Here is a 14,597-nt window from a genome sequence, read left to right as displayed (position 1 = left end):
TTCACCACATCAATAACTAAATTAGTTCTATGTGCATTGTTTACCTTTTTATAACGCAAACTCGTTACTGTATTTAGCCTCAGGCGATTTTCGCCTAGCACGGGTTTCTTCCCTATATCGGGCTCAAGAGGGAAATTTTGTAAAGCGTCTTTTCACGTCATTTCCCTCTTGGCGTCAAAAAAATCCTTCCGAGGATTTGGCAATTTTCACCGATTCAAGATGGTGGAAAAAATTACGCCAAATGCCGGTTATCTGAGTTTTCCCTGTTATTCTGAAAAACGCGCAAGGAGTTTGCTATTGTGCACTTTTTCCCAATTTTTTAGTGAATATTTGTCATGATTAAGCAGTTTTGTTAGATAAAATTTCTAGCATAAGTGTAATTCGGCTAGTAGATTGTTGGAAAAAGTGTTCAGTAAATAAAAAGAAAAGAAACATGTCTTTACTTCGTGTTACTGTAGCAGAGTTGGTCACCTAATTTTCGCCAAAATATCGCCAAGTTACCATAATCCAAAGATCAACCAAAAAAACATCCCAGAATTGCACAAAAATGGCATTGCGCACACTCTTCACTATATCCATGTACACTGCTTTTTTCTCATAAATTAGAAAAATTTCACGAAAATACATGACAATTTTCTCAATCTTTAAACCCGGTAAAAAGAACATATATGAAATTACCTGATCGCGAAAAAGTATTTACCCTTTACAAATATGAACATTTCCACATATAAAATAAATAAAACATCCAAAAACTTTTACATCTAAATCATCTATTACATTATACACGTCACCAACAAATTCATACCGCAAGCATTACAAATACTTAGTATCAAATATTTAAATTATTTCCATGCACGTTTATTTCAACTTAAACGTATACCAAATTCCTACAAACATAAAATTCACAAAATAACTATCATTTAATTAAAATATCACTAAAGCATGTACACGTCGACTTATTTTTACTTAAAAAAAATCCCAGAATTGCACAAAAATGGCATTGCGCACACTCTTCACTATATCCATGTACACTGCTTTTTTCTCATAAATTAGACAAATTTCACGAAAATACATGACAATTTTCTCAATCTTTAAACCCGGTAAAAAGAACATATATGAAATTACCTGATCGCTAAAAAGTATTTACCCTTTCACACCTTTTTACCTTATCACAATGCCTAAATACCCATTTCGAATTCACTTTAGTTAGGGCCATGGGATCCAAAAATAAAACAACACTGTTTCACACAACACAGAATAAAGCTAAATACAAAATTTCCACATTTTTTCCCGATTTCCCCCCTTTTCCGATTAAAGAACCGTAATTCGTCCATTGGTAAAATCCTAGTATACGGTGCAGCCTTGGCGCGATTTTGAAAATTATCGCCAACACCAAAAATGACCCAAACAACGTCTATGTACTATACACTATATATATACCCAAACAACGTCTATGTATATACTATACACTATATATATACCCAAACAACGTCTATGTATATACTATATACTAAGTATGGATCTTGGATCTTCACACTTTTAAGTAGTACCTATCGTGAGACATCTAATATATTTCACTTCGAATACATCATGAGGAACTTCAGAAGTTTTAATAAAAACTTTTTTGGCAATAATCTTTGGCATAAATACTGGAAAATTCATCATTCACTTACTTCACATGGTCTAAATTTCAAAAAATTTTTGTAAAAAAGTTAAATCACATTAAATGAACTGTAACATATCAAATAAAAGTAAAAATTCTGGAGTAAAAGTATATACTACGTATGACTATATATATTCTTTGAATGATCCGTTTACTACTCATCGTATATGTCCCGTTTTTATTGCTCATCATAAAGTCGCCAAATCCCGTGTGCACCAGATACTAGGATTAAACCCGTCCATTAATATCACATGACATATCCCATGATCTCTCATTTCCCTCACGCAAAATAATGCGTAATCGGAACTGAGTACTGCTCACATTCCCAGGTAGTAAACTTTATCACCTCCAAAATGTCGCCAAATTACCAGTTACCATATTGTAAAGATCAACCCCAGTGTTCAGCAACGGCTGGGCCGCTGGTGGGATGAAACATTTTGTTATTCCTGACACTTAATGTATGGCTTAGTGGATTCTAAAGTTGTCTTCAAATACTTCATTTAAATACAACACACATTACAGCTTAACACCACCAATTTGAAATATCTAATGCATTTTTTAGTAACTGCAATATCATTACACTGATTTTAAAACTGCAAAGAAACATATCCTACCATCCACTTCTGTGTTCAATGAAATACCTTTTCACTGATGTTGTCTTTAAACATTTCAAAGTTATTTTTACAGTAGAATTACTATATAAAATGATAAAATTTCGATAATTTATTAAAATGTCGTTTACCATCTATGATTTGAAATTTGTTTAGCAAATAAAAATATAGCATTATTAGAATCGGTGTCTTTCATAATACAGTTTAAAGGTGTTCTCTGATTTGGCTATCTACTACTTTTTTACAGGAATGTCTTACTTTTACTTCATTTTTAGAGTACAAAATGTACATATCTTTTAATTAAGTGTATTATTGTAATGTTTTACATGTTTTGCTCAGTATGAAGCTAACTTTAAATTAAGAAAAAATAAAGCAGTACATGAAATGTTAACTGTTTTTCAATAAAAAGGCTGGAAGCTGCTTGTGCCCCTAAACCTTCTTGACTAAATGTATAATAAAAAAATAAAAAAATAAATAAATAAATAAAAATAAAATAAAATAAATAAATAAATAAAAAAAAATAAACATAATAAAGTCGGATATCTTTCAAATGAAACAACTTTTATAAACGATTGCTCTTGTACACAGCTATTATCTACTTATAACATAATTACTGATATAATTTTCCAAAATTTTAACACATACTAAATGGAAAATGAGAGCACGACAGAAAATTCTTTTAAAAGACTTGCAAATACCTGAAAATCAACTTCGTAGAGATCCTTGCCTAGTTTTTTTTGAGCCTCCAACGTGTCTGCATAGTTTAAGAAATTCTTTAAAATAGTTTTCAGTGTCATTTTACCTCATTCATATTTATGCGCAATAGTCTTTAAATTCGGATACAAAACAAAACATGTTTATAAATTTAGACAAAAATAAAATTCACATGGAAAACTCAGTCTACGCGTTACTATACTGTTGCCACATCCTTTAGGTCATAATTAAAAATACCGAAATACCTAATCTATGCTACAGAAAAGTAGCTGTGTCTTGATTGGTCAATATCAGCGAATTCTGCAGACGGTTTTCGCATTTATCTCAGTCTAGTCTCAGAAGCACTAACTATATCTGTAACTGCATTCTGCTTCTTTTTTCGGCAAAATGGCGGAATGTGCGTCGATTGTGCCTGAATTAGAAACTCAAAAGAATGAAATTGCTAATATTTCGAAAAAAGTTCTTCAAAAAGGAGATATTTGGTAAGATTTAGTTCCTTTCATCATTAATATTCCATAAAAATTCCATTTATTGGCTAGTAATGATAAATCAATTTTTTTCCTACAATATATTTCTGAATTAAACTAAAAAGTATTTAAACATGCGTTATTTGATTCGTTGTAGAAACTTGCAGTCTTTATCTGAGTAAAGATGGCACTATTTTGATACTATTTAATTGTAAAATCTGTTAACAATCAAGAGCAATCATTCAGCCATAACTGCTGGCTGCTAGAGCATGCTGTCGTCAGAGGAAAATATTAATTGCCACGTTTTCTTCTTTAGCTTTATCACATGACAGTGCAAAATGTACGTGTAAACTATTCTTTTAGTATACTCCCATATACATACATAACGCACTTTAAATACGATATATGTTCACTTTAAAGGAAACTGCCTGTCATATCTCAAGAGTTGCTTTTATGTTGTATTCTCTATTATGGATTGCTGCATTATTCCTCAAAATGTGTAGCTTATAGTTTTTATTTATGGTAAGTATAACATTTATCTGTATAGTAATATTTTAGGCACTCTCCTGTTTAACCTTGTAATTAGATTTAAATTAACGTTGGTAGAACTAAAAAATAGTGTTATGCTTACTTGCACTTAGTTGTGTTTATTTTGAACTGAAAAATATGTGGTGCGAATTTTAACTAAATTTTATGTAGTGGCATCTACACATGTGTATAAAATTGTTATTGCAATGTAACTCTTTAAACTAACAGGAAAATACATCCAGTGAATTAATGAAAGTTATTGAATATCAAATGCATGAACACCAGCTACATATCCAACCAAAGAGAAGAGTTAATTCTAAATAGAGTGATAATTACATTTTAGATTACTTGAAGCATCGTGGTGCGTTATTTAAATTTTATTTAATATGCAGTTATGGCTGTATGAATTGTACACTAAAGAATATTTAATGCTTTAACAGCAGGGACATAAGTTAGTGTCTTTGTTAAAATAAATTCCAATAATATTACGTGGCATTTGGTTATTTATATGTCTTCATATTCTTAATTTAAATACTAACATAACATGAATAGTGAGAAAAATTAGTTTTCTATTTCTCACAATGGTGTTTTGTATTTACTTGTTTTTTACTTCATAAAACTTAGTAGCAGGAGAAGTGTCTGAGTGGTGCAGTAGTGCTCTTAGCTGGTGCATGTGTTCTTTGTGATAGTTTCTTTTGTAAGAATTTTAATTAGTATGCTTATAATAGGTATTATTTCATTAAAATACCTCAGATGTGCTTTGTAAGCAATTATGTAGTGTTCCTGTGATTGCACTACCTTACTCTTATTTTTATGGTATATGCAATCATGGCTGGAATGACATTTTTATGATTCAAGTGATCTCGACAGAAAAATCCTGGCATATTTTGATCACTAGTAATAATCACATAGGTAGAAATTTTAAAGAGAGGAATACGAAAGATTGTAACATGTACACTATGTAAACTGAGAAAATTGATAAAAAGAATGAGAACAGCTATATATGTCTGTTTTCCTGAAGGAACCAATGATTTAAATAGGGAAGGATCTTCCATTGAAAATTTTTAAACAAATTTCATAACATTAAGTATGTGCGAGTGTATTTGAATACTGTTTAGTATATATTGCAAATAAAAATTTCTTTCAATTGCGTAGAACAGTACTAAAAGTATAATATTAATACAGCTCTCATTATTATATACATGCAGATTGGTTAGTTATTGCATTATGAATATAAGACAGGTTTCCTTGAAAAATCCAGAGCATCTGTACCCTTAGGCAGTTAGCCTTTATGTGCTTTCCCATATCTAAATAACCTAACTTCATTATTTTATATTATAATTGAAATTACTAATTATTTCTATTTATTGTTTAAATAAGAGCAGATTACTTTTTTGAGTAATAATTGTAAATAGTAATTCGGTTAAACTTGAGAATTATTCTAAACTTGCAAATGCTTTGCAAGCTGCTATTTCTGAGTTTCATCACAATGAATGTAACTTAATTGTTATGCAGTTAATATAAGTTTCCCATTTGCATATGTTATTAAAGTGTTAACTTGTGACACCTATAAGGGGCTAAATCTTATTCTTAACTAGTTCAAGTATCCGAAAACATTTGTAACACTACAGCTAAAAGTGAAATTCAAGCAGAAGGTGTCAGTCACCCTGTTGGGATGACTTCAGATATTCCTATCAGCTGACAGGCAATGCAGAATTGTGAGGTGTGTCAAAAGCAGTTTTGTAGGAACTGCAATTCCAAAGTGAACATGTCAATGTTGAATTATGATTTATGGCTGTGCTTATTTTAGGAGTTAAAACTGATCAGCAGTGCAGTAGAATTTGTCAGAAAATATGAAACGTGTTTGGAGCGGCATCAGCAAGTGAGCTCACAGCTTGAAAATTGTTTGGTGGATTTGTATCAGATAAAAGCTTCTAGTATAATTATTAGGCATCTATCCACTATTAATGAAGTCCTGTTGAAGGAGGACATCAAGCATAATTTACATCAAACCTGCAAGGAACTTTTACAAAAGTTTGGAGTGTCAGAGGAAGTTATTCGATTGCATCTGCACAACCTTGGGAAGACATAGAAGCTCAGTAAGTAGGTTCGTCATGTTTCAACTGAGAAAACTGAACTCCAGTGGCTCACCATTTCCTCTTCATTGCTGTCATGTCACAAGAAAGCCCCATTCTTGGACCAGATATTGCAGTAATATATATAAGTAGTATATATTAAGCAATGACCACAAAAGAAAGCATTATTGGTCGTCTCCTGGTTCTGTGGTTTTTGCTCCCAAACAAAACATTTAACAGAAGGTATTCTGTGTTTAGTGCCTTTCGGGGGCTTACTTTCTATGAGTACGGGTGTGGCAATCCCAAGATACCCTAGCCCTCTGAGGGATCACTTTCTTGGTAAGATGGAGGTCACAATCCTGGATGCCTTAGTGATCTTTCCTTCCTTCCTTTTCATTTCTCTTTCTCTCTACTATTTTCATTTCTTCCGCTCTTCTGGTTTTCCTTTTCGGAGATTCGGGCTCAAAGTGAGATTCTGTCATAGTCCTTTGTTTCGAATTTCCCACAAAGAGAAAACTACCTACGCTTTTGCCGTGCGTTGTGACCCGTAAGGCTGGAAAGGAGGGTCCTGGTAGTTGAATTGCGAGGTACTGTCCCCAACACACTGCTTTGGCCTCTGCTTCAGATTGAAACAGGAGCCACTTAGTTGTCCCTGCTAGTGTCAGTTGGCTGGTCACTTGTCCTTAAGGACCAGTGGCTTGGGGATAAGCTTTTGGGAGAGCTGACTGTGGGGGCTTCAGCTTGCGTATATTGGTGCAGGTTTCTGTGTCCCCTTTGTTGGACTCCGTAGTGGGCGGGGCTGCTGGGTCCAAATCATTGTGGAAAACTCAACTCGACATAATGCACCTGAAAACATTTCAAGTAAAAAGTAAAAAATTGAAAACAAATGTAAATGCAAATTCTCAAGAAGTGAAATCATTGCCTCGTTTTGTAGTTCTGATAAACACAACAGGTGAAATTCCAAAAAATCACCATTTTTGATACAAAAACTTATACAGTCTTGTGCTGGTGAGCCCAAAAACATCGAGCGGCTTCGCTGGGTCATCTTCTAATTGAAACTATATCTCGTAGCCCAGCATTTCCCAAACTTTTTTACCATGGCCCAATACGAGATTATAACATTTTTCGCGACCCACCTTATAAAGAAAAATTTATTTACGAAACAAATTTTATTTTTTAATAAAAATCAAAATTCAAGTTATTTGTTTGTTTGGTACTATTCCATTTTGAGGACCGTAAAAAATTGCAGTGAAAATGTATGTGCAAAGCCGCCAAATCTAGCAAACGCGCCCATTTAACAGCGCGCCAAATCTAGTGTATGCGCTGATTTCAGATTGCATAAGCTTATATAGTTCTATATTTCTTAAGGTGCCATTGAAATACTAGTTTAATTTTTATATCATTTTTTAATATCTATGGATTTAACAATTTGGAAATTGCCCATGACGAAAAGTCGGCAATAGAATTTAGAGTAAAGTGCAGAATCATCCTCTGTTTGACACATTTTTATGAATTGCACATAGTCTGTATCCATGTGCACATCAACCTATTTTCACTTTAAAAAAATAACAGAATTGCACAAAAATGGCATTACGCTCACCCTTGGCTTTATCTATGTAGACATCGACCTATTTTCACTTAAAAAGTAAAAGAAAATTGACAAAAATCCAATAGTTTTTACACTTGTAAAAAGCAGCAAACAAATAAGTGAGCAATCACTTTACCGAGAATATTTTTAAAGGAAAGGCATCATTCATTATAGAAAATTATGCTTGAACAACCAACGAGATGAAATTATGCTTTAGCGATAAGTCGGTAGCGAAATAGCGATGCAGGCATCCATTCAGTTATGTTTAGCAATTTTTATATAAATTATAATAATGATCTGAAATAGTTATTTATTCTTATGCTTCCATTCAGTCATGTTTAGCCTTTTTCATTTAAATTATAATAATAAAAAAGTATTATATGAAATTAACCTTTCATCTAAATTAAAACATCAATCTTAGATAGTTATTTACTATTATACTTCCTTTCTTGGGAAAACCTTTGCAGCCATGTCTAATGGCTGCAGTTATCCTCCAGCATTTATGTTTGCGAAGCTACATGCTGAAAATCTTCCCATTAAGTTCAACTCTGCCAACTCAGAGCCTTACAATTGTGAATTTTCCCTGTTAAGGAGAGCTTTATTTCAGACACATAGGTCTTGCCCCGTTCCAGATAACATCAGTTACAAAATGCTGAAGCATCTTTCCTCAGGATGCGTCAGCAGAGCCCTTCATTGAATACCCTTCTCACTTTGTATAATCGGGTGTGGAAGGAGCATAACTTTTCCAATGCATGGAAGAAAGCTATTGTCATTTCTGTACCTAAGGCAGAGAAAGATCCAAAGAATCCCTCCAACTCCAGATCCATCGCTCTTACCGGTTGTATTTGGAAGCTTTTTGAGAAAATGGTGAACTGTTGCTTGGTCTATTATTTAGAAAAGAATAATGCAATTTCCCCATATCAAAGTGGTTTCTGTAAAGGCAGAATGACTATTGATAATATGCCCCTTTTGGAAACGTCAATTCGTAAAGTCTTAGTCAAAAGACTTTACGAATCGACGTTTCCAAAAGGAGCCATCTCGTCTCTGTGTTTTCCGACATAGAAAAGGCATATGACAAGGCATGGACTTTTCAAGTTAGGATTGGCTCTGTTATATTAGATGTATTCTGTCAAGAAGACGGTGTGCATCAGATTTGTGTATTAAGTGTTACTTTGTTCAGCTTATTAACTCTGTTCTAAAAGAACTTCCTGCTGCAGTTTCAGGTTTCTTATATGTTGACGATCTTCACATTTGCTGTCAAGGTGCAGACATGAGATATGTAGAGAGGCAATTGCAAATCGCTCTTAATAGGATTCAGCAGTGATCAAAGAAAGAAGGATTTAGTTTTTCTAAACAGAAGACTGTATGCATACACTTTTGCAGGAAGCGCAGCCTCCATCCTGAGCTTGAGCTGTTTCTTGAAGGATCACTGATTATAGTGGAACGTGAAGTAAAATTTTTAGGAGTGATGTTCGGTGGAGTACCTTTTAAAAGTCCTGGCGAACACCTCCTGGGGCACAGACCGTACTTCGTTACTCCGAATCTATAGAGCACTTACACGCTCCAAACTAGATTATGACTTGGTTGTTTATGGGTCTGCAAGGCCTTCCATGTTAATAAAATTAGATCCTGTTCATCATCAGGCCTTGCGTATATCTTCCTGTGCGTTTAGAACATCTCCTGTACAAAGTCTTTGTGTTGACTGCCATGAACCATAGCTGCAGTTAAGGCTTGAGCAGTTATCTCTGCTACTATTTCAATGTGTTGTCACTTCCTGATCACCCAAACCATGTTTCTTTCATTGATGATAGTTACAAGTTCTTGTTTGAGGCCAGACCATCCCATGTGCCTTACTTCTTACTAAGGGTTAACTCACTAATCGAGAAATACCATAAGAGAGATCCTATTACCCAGCCAGTAAAGTATTTTGAAATCACACCTTGAGAGGATGCTCAGATTCGGCTTTTAGATATTTTCCAACATTTAGGCAAGAAAAGTACTAACAAGTTTTTGTACAACTTTTTTTTTTTACCTCAGGCGCAAATACACTAGTTACGCTTCCATATATAGGGATGGGTCGAAAGGAGTAGGACATGTTAGTGCCTCCTTTTTTACTGAAGACTGTATGACGTCTGCTCTGTCATCACCTCAGAATTAAATGCTGTTTATTATTTATTCAAAGTTAGTTCATTATATATACAGGCTCTCTTAGCATTTTGAAATCCTTAAATACATGTTACAATACTCAGAATCCCATTGTGGTTGACATTTTAAGCTTTAATCTTAAATTAAAAAGTTGTGGTTATATGTTATAACCCAACAGCCATCCTGTACTGTTGAGTTCCAGGACATGTGGGTATAAAAGGAAATTAAGCTGGCAGACATTGTAGCCAAATCTGCAGTTCACCTGACACACCGAGTCATCCCCTTTAACCCTTCAGCACACGCTGTGCTACGTTAGTATACGTGCGGGACACATTTTACCCCAGTGTTTGTTTTTTGGAGTATACATATAAATAAATGCATTTTCTTTGTTTTAAATGAATGTATAAATGACTAATAGCTTTGTGAATTCTGTTAAACCTTTTTTCCAGTTTTAATTCGAGATTACTCTTACTTTTAAGTTATGCAAACATTTCCTAACTGGTTACCTAAAGTAAGCCATAAAAATCGAAATTTATGCAAAATTACTAACTTATATAAGCTACATATATGATTTCTTATATTAGAAAAATTAGTTTTCATATGTACATATATTTTAAACATAAGTGTTTTTTATACAAAGTGGTTTGATAAAGCACTATAGGAATATGAAAAGGCTGTACTAGCTTTTTTCCTTAAAACTCAATATAATGGCATACAATTATTCATATCAAAGAATAGATTCTAAATACGAATATTAAAAAAATATAACACATATTTTTTCCGCCCCCCTCCTACCTGAGTTTAATTATTCAAATAATCTCGTTTTGAACAATCCTCTAGTGTGACAACAAATTTTTACAAACAGTTTCTTAGGGTGAAGGTCTGCCTGCATCTTCTATTCCTGCCAACCTTTTTACTCCAGTTTTGAGTTCTTTCGAGAAAGAGCGAATTGCAGCCCTTTTTAGGACATGTTTTTTACAAGCTCTAATGCTAAATCTTTGAGAAAAGCTCTTCGGTTCATATTCACTTAGTCGTTATTTGATTGATTAATAATAAAAGCATTTATACCTGCAATGTCCATTTTTTAATACAGCGTGTATTAAAAATCTTCGTTTGAAACATTTTAAGAAATGTGACTTGCCTCTGATCGATTTCGAGGACAGCTAAAGGTCCTTCCTCATCAAGAGAAAGAAATACCTAGAAAGAAGAAAATAAAGAAGGAGTCTCAGAAACACGTGGTCCTTATCAGCACTGCACGTGGTTATAACTGGATTTTTAATCAGAGTTGCACTGGCCACCTACTTTTACATAGCCAGGCTATCTGATCAAGCATAAAGGACAAGAAAAACAGATAGCCTGGCTCAGTAAAAGTAGGTGGCCAGTGCAACTCTGATTAAAATTCCAGTTATAACCACGTGCAGTGCTGATAAGTACCACGTGTTTGAGACTCCTTCTCCTTTATTTTCTTGATGTCCTGTCATAATTTTTTAATAGTATAGTATATATTTTAATATATCTTATGTTTGGCTTTAGTGTTGTTGTTTTGTACCTCTGATGATTATATAAAGTGTGTGTAGTTGTATATTTTAAGCATTGTATCGCTATCATTGTACATCATTTTTATCATTGTATTTTATGCTATTGTGGTTTTATCTTGTCTGTTTGTTTTATGCCTATTTGTACTTAAGAATATTAGCCGCATGTTTTGGCTCATATAATCGTTAAGGTTTTGCGTCAGGAAACCTATTACTGTGATCTGTGTTTAGTGTACCATCGCCAAATTGTACAGTTTGAATGACTAAAGAGTGCCAAGATCATCACAGCCGAGGTGTACTTCACATAGTTGCAAGGTCGCTTTGCATCAGAAGCAGCCAACCCTAGTCAGTAGGAAAGGAGTGGTTATTCTTCAAGAGAATGCCAGACTGCATATGGCAAAGGTGATGAAGGAGGTAATCAACACACTCTGTTGGGAAGTTGTCACCTGGTTTTGGCTGTGGATAACTGTTTGCATTATCAATTGTTCTGAATCCAAGATAATGTCATGCAGGACAAAAAAAAAAAAAAAGGCTTTAGGGACAAGAACTTTTCAAATGCGGGATTACTAAGCTAGTAATTTGTTGAGAACATGTAACTGAACCTGAAGGAGATAAGTTTGCCAAATAAAATGCATTTGAACAAAATTACTAGTCTTGTTTTTCAATAAACATGATGGCAGCAGTGATTGATAGTTAGGACAAAATAACACTTTCAATACATGTATTCTTTTTGAAACACGATGTATTCTTTTGACGGCAACATCCCATGCCTTGAAAATAATCCAGTACTTGCTGTTTTGTGAAAGAGGCATGTCCCAAATTTTACTCCCTTTAAAAGAAATGCAAGAAAAAATACAGCAATAATATTTAATTTATATCCTTGTTCATATGAATGAAAGGTGGCTTATTAAGAATCACTTGGAATTACGAAAGTTGTAGTTATTATTGTATGGTAACATAAATTGTCAACTAGTATATTCATTGCAGTAAGTGCAATGCTTTCAGACAGAAAATGGGGAAATTACTGATTTACTGAATCATTTAAATGCAAAGTCATGAAAAAATAATGAAGTATTTTTCATGTCATGAAATCAAGTATGTTAAAAGTGAATTCAAAGTTCAGGACTTTATGCTTGTTACCAACACAGCCAATTTGGAAATTTGCCACACTCTCTCTAAGTAAAAATGATGGGACTTTATTATGTTTTGTTTCTAGAAAATGTTTACTTGAATGTAAACGTAATGAATGAATTGAATCATATGAATTATGTTATAATTGGAAGTTTTTATTGTGAAACTTTGGATGTGAATAAAAATAATGAAATTAAGTAACTTCATGCAGCAAAGCTGTGTGTATGCATTCAGTAATATAGTCAAAAGTTGTTAATCTGGACACCCATAATCCGGAATGATCTATAATCCGCACCTCAAAGCTACAAACTTTCTGCGCATGCGTCAACGCATAATGCGTTCACACATGTGCATAGGCGTTTATGCATGCTCATAATACCTTTACGCATGCACGTTTAATGTATATTGGACGGTATAAGCTGAGCTAAAATTATCAATTTCAGTTAATATTGCAGATTGCGTTGTTCCTTAATCTTTGAACTGTATCCGGCTTATTATTTTTTGCAGACTGTTAGAGCAATTTTATAAAAGTGAGCTTGAACTTTCGATTATGTCAAATAGAATTTCTGATTCTAGAGCTGCCGAAGAATCTATCTAGAAAGCAAAAGCATGTTTTGATGTCCATCAAACAAAAGGTGGAAAAAAACGAATTGCTACAAAAAATGGATAAAGGTATATCCTTTGTTTATCTAACCGTTCCGAAATCTGTTTATCAATTTCACACTGCTCTGCGCGGGGGGGGGGGGGGACGTTGCGGCGTGCAATGAACTGGAAGTTGATCTGTCAACACTATCGTTATCTTCAGGGCAGATGTTTTTATTTTATTCGCCTTATAATTCCTTACTAAATGTAGTATTTAATCTCGATGTACTCCGTCTTTGATATGATTTAAATCAAATTCCTCGTCATTATAAATATCACGAATACAAATCAAATAGTTTTCTGGTTGCAATTTTCTAATTTCGGCTATGCGTAAGGTACGCATGCGCGCGTTGAAAGAAATGTTTAATAAAGTAAATAAATAAATATTAAGCTTCTTTTTTTGTAAATTTTGATACCCTTTAGATTATAATTGCTCTTTGTTTCATAAATTACGGTTTCATATTTTTAATTTTATAATTTCGGCATGCCATCTTCCCAGATTTAAATTGATGATCTATAATCCGTAAAATCCGATAATCCAGAATCTGCGAAGTCCCGACGAGTCCGGATTAAAGACTTTTGACTGTATTAACAATGATAATAACAATAATAATGCCTTTGTTATAATTTATGTCAATAATGCATGCATCTCAAAATATGTCTACATAATTTAAGGTCTGTCAAACTATTTTGTTTTGGAACTAAGTAATCGGATCATTTGCTCGGTGTGAAAGCTGCTTCAGGGGTGTTTAAAGAGTACATAGGCTTGCCTAGTATTGTTACAAGCATCCATATTGTGCTGTTGGAGTCTGTGTGGGATGGATTATTCTTGTCCAAAATAATTTCATTTCTTTCAGTTATGATCTCTAAACTCACTCGGGCAAACCATGAAAATTTAAACATGTTTGAAGACACACCATGAAAAACTGTATAAATCTTGAATTAAGTTGCAATGAAAATTATTGCTTCCTGATCATAAGTAACTGAAAAGACAAATTGTTAAAAGTGTCATTTTTTTTTGATAAACAAATATATAATTTTAGCTGTAGCGAAGCCAAAAGAACATCCAAGAAGTGAATCTAAACAGATGAAAGGTCCAGAATTCGAATTCTGGCAAGGGCATTATACATTTGTCATGTTTCCTGCTCCAAAGTGCCAAGCAGCAGCTGAACAGACAAGCAAGATTGGAAAAACCCAAACCATCTGGAGAATAACAATGCAAAGAAGATGAAAAAAAATTGAACTGAAGTAGACAAAATCCAGAAGCCTGAGCAGCAGCTCATTTGAGAGCACATGTGCTGATATAGATTCAGAGATGGCTTAAGATATTTCAAACTTTTGCTACCGCATTAAATGAGAAGCAGGATTGGTAGAATAAGCATACATGATGGCCACCCTCATTTCTAGTAACTGCTGCAACTTCCATTTAAGTTTTATCCACATGAGAAACCTGATCTATGCTCATAATTCTGTGTGTATTGTATCACAGAAAACTCGT

At 33.7% G+C, this 14,597-nt stretch overlaps 2 protein-coding genes across 2 annotated transcripts in view; one reads left to right on the top strand and one right to left on the bottom strand.

Moving 5' to 3' along the window:
• LOC118194229 (uncharacterized) overlaps window positions 1-3,244 on the bottom strand; it is a 164,655-nt gene extending 161,411 nt beyond the window's left edge. Inside the window, exon 1 of the mRNA XM_035365446.2 lies at window positions 2,973-3,244. Within this exon, the coding sequence (XP_035221337.2) occupies window positions 2,973-3,071 (99 nt within the window). The 5' untranslated portion in view covers window positions 3,072-3,244. The remainder of the gene's footprint in view (window positions 1-2,972) is intronic.
• Window positions 3,245-3,314: 70 nt separating this feature from the next.
• Window positions 3,315-14,597, top strand: part of LOC118194231 (ubiquitin carboxyl-terminal hydrolase 15-like) — a 103,456-nt gene continuing 92,173 nt past the window's right edge. Inside the window, exon 1 of the mRNA XM_085822124.1 lies at window positions 3,315-3,470. Coding sequence (XP_085678250.1) covers window positions 3,376-3,470 — 95 coding nt within the window. The 5' untranslated portion in view covers window positions 3,315-3,375. The remainder of the gene's footprint in view (window positions 3,471-14,597) is intronic.

This window comes from Stegodyphus dumicola, chromosome 8 (genome assembly GCF_044657685.1).
Source record: "Stegodyphus dumicola isolate Sdum_Otavi_A_Nest chromosome 8, ASM4465768v1".
NCBI classification, from domain to species: domain Eukaryota; kingdom Metazoa; phylum Arthropoda; class Arachnida; order Araneae; family Eresidae; genus Stegodyphus; species Stegodyphus dumicola.
This window is presented reverse-complemented; position numbering and strand designations above follow the sequence as displayed.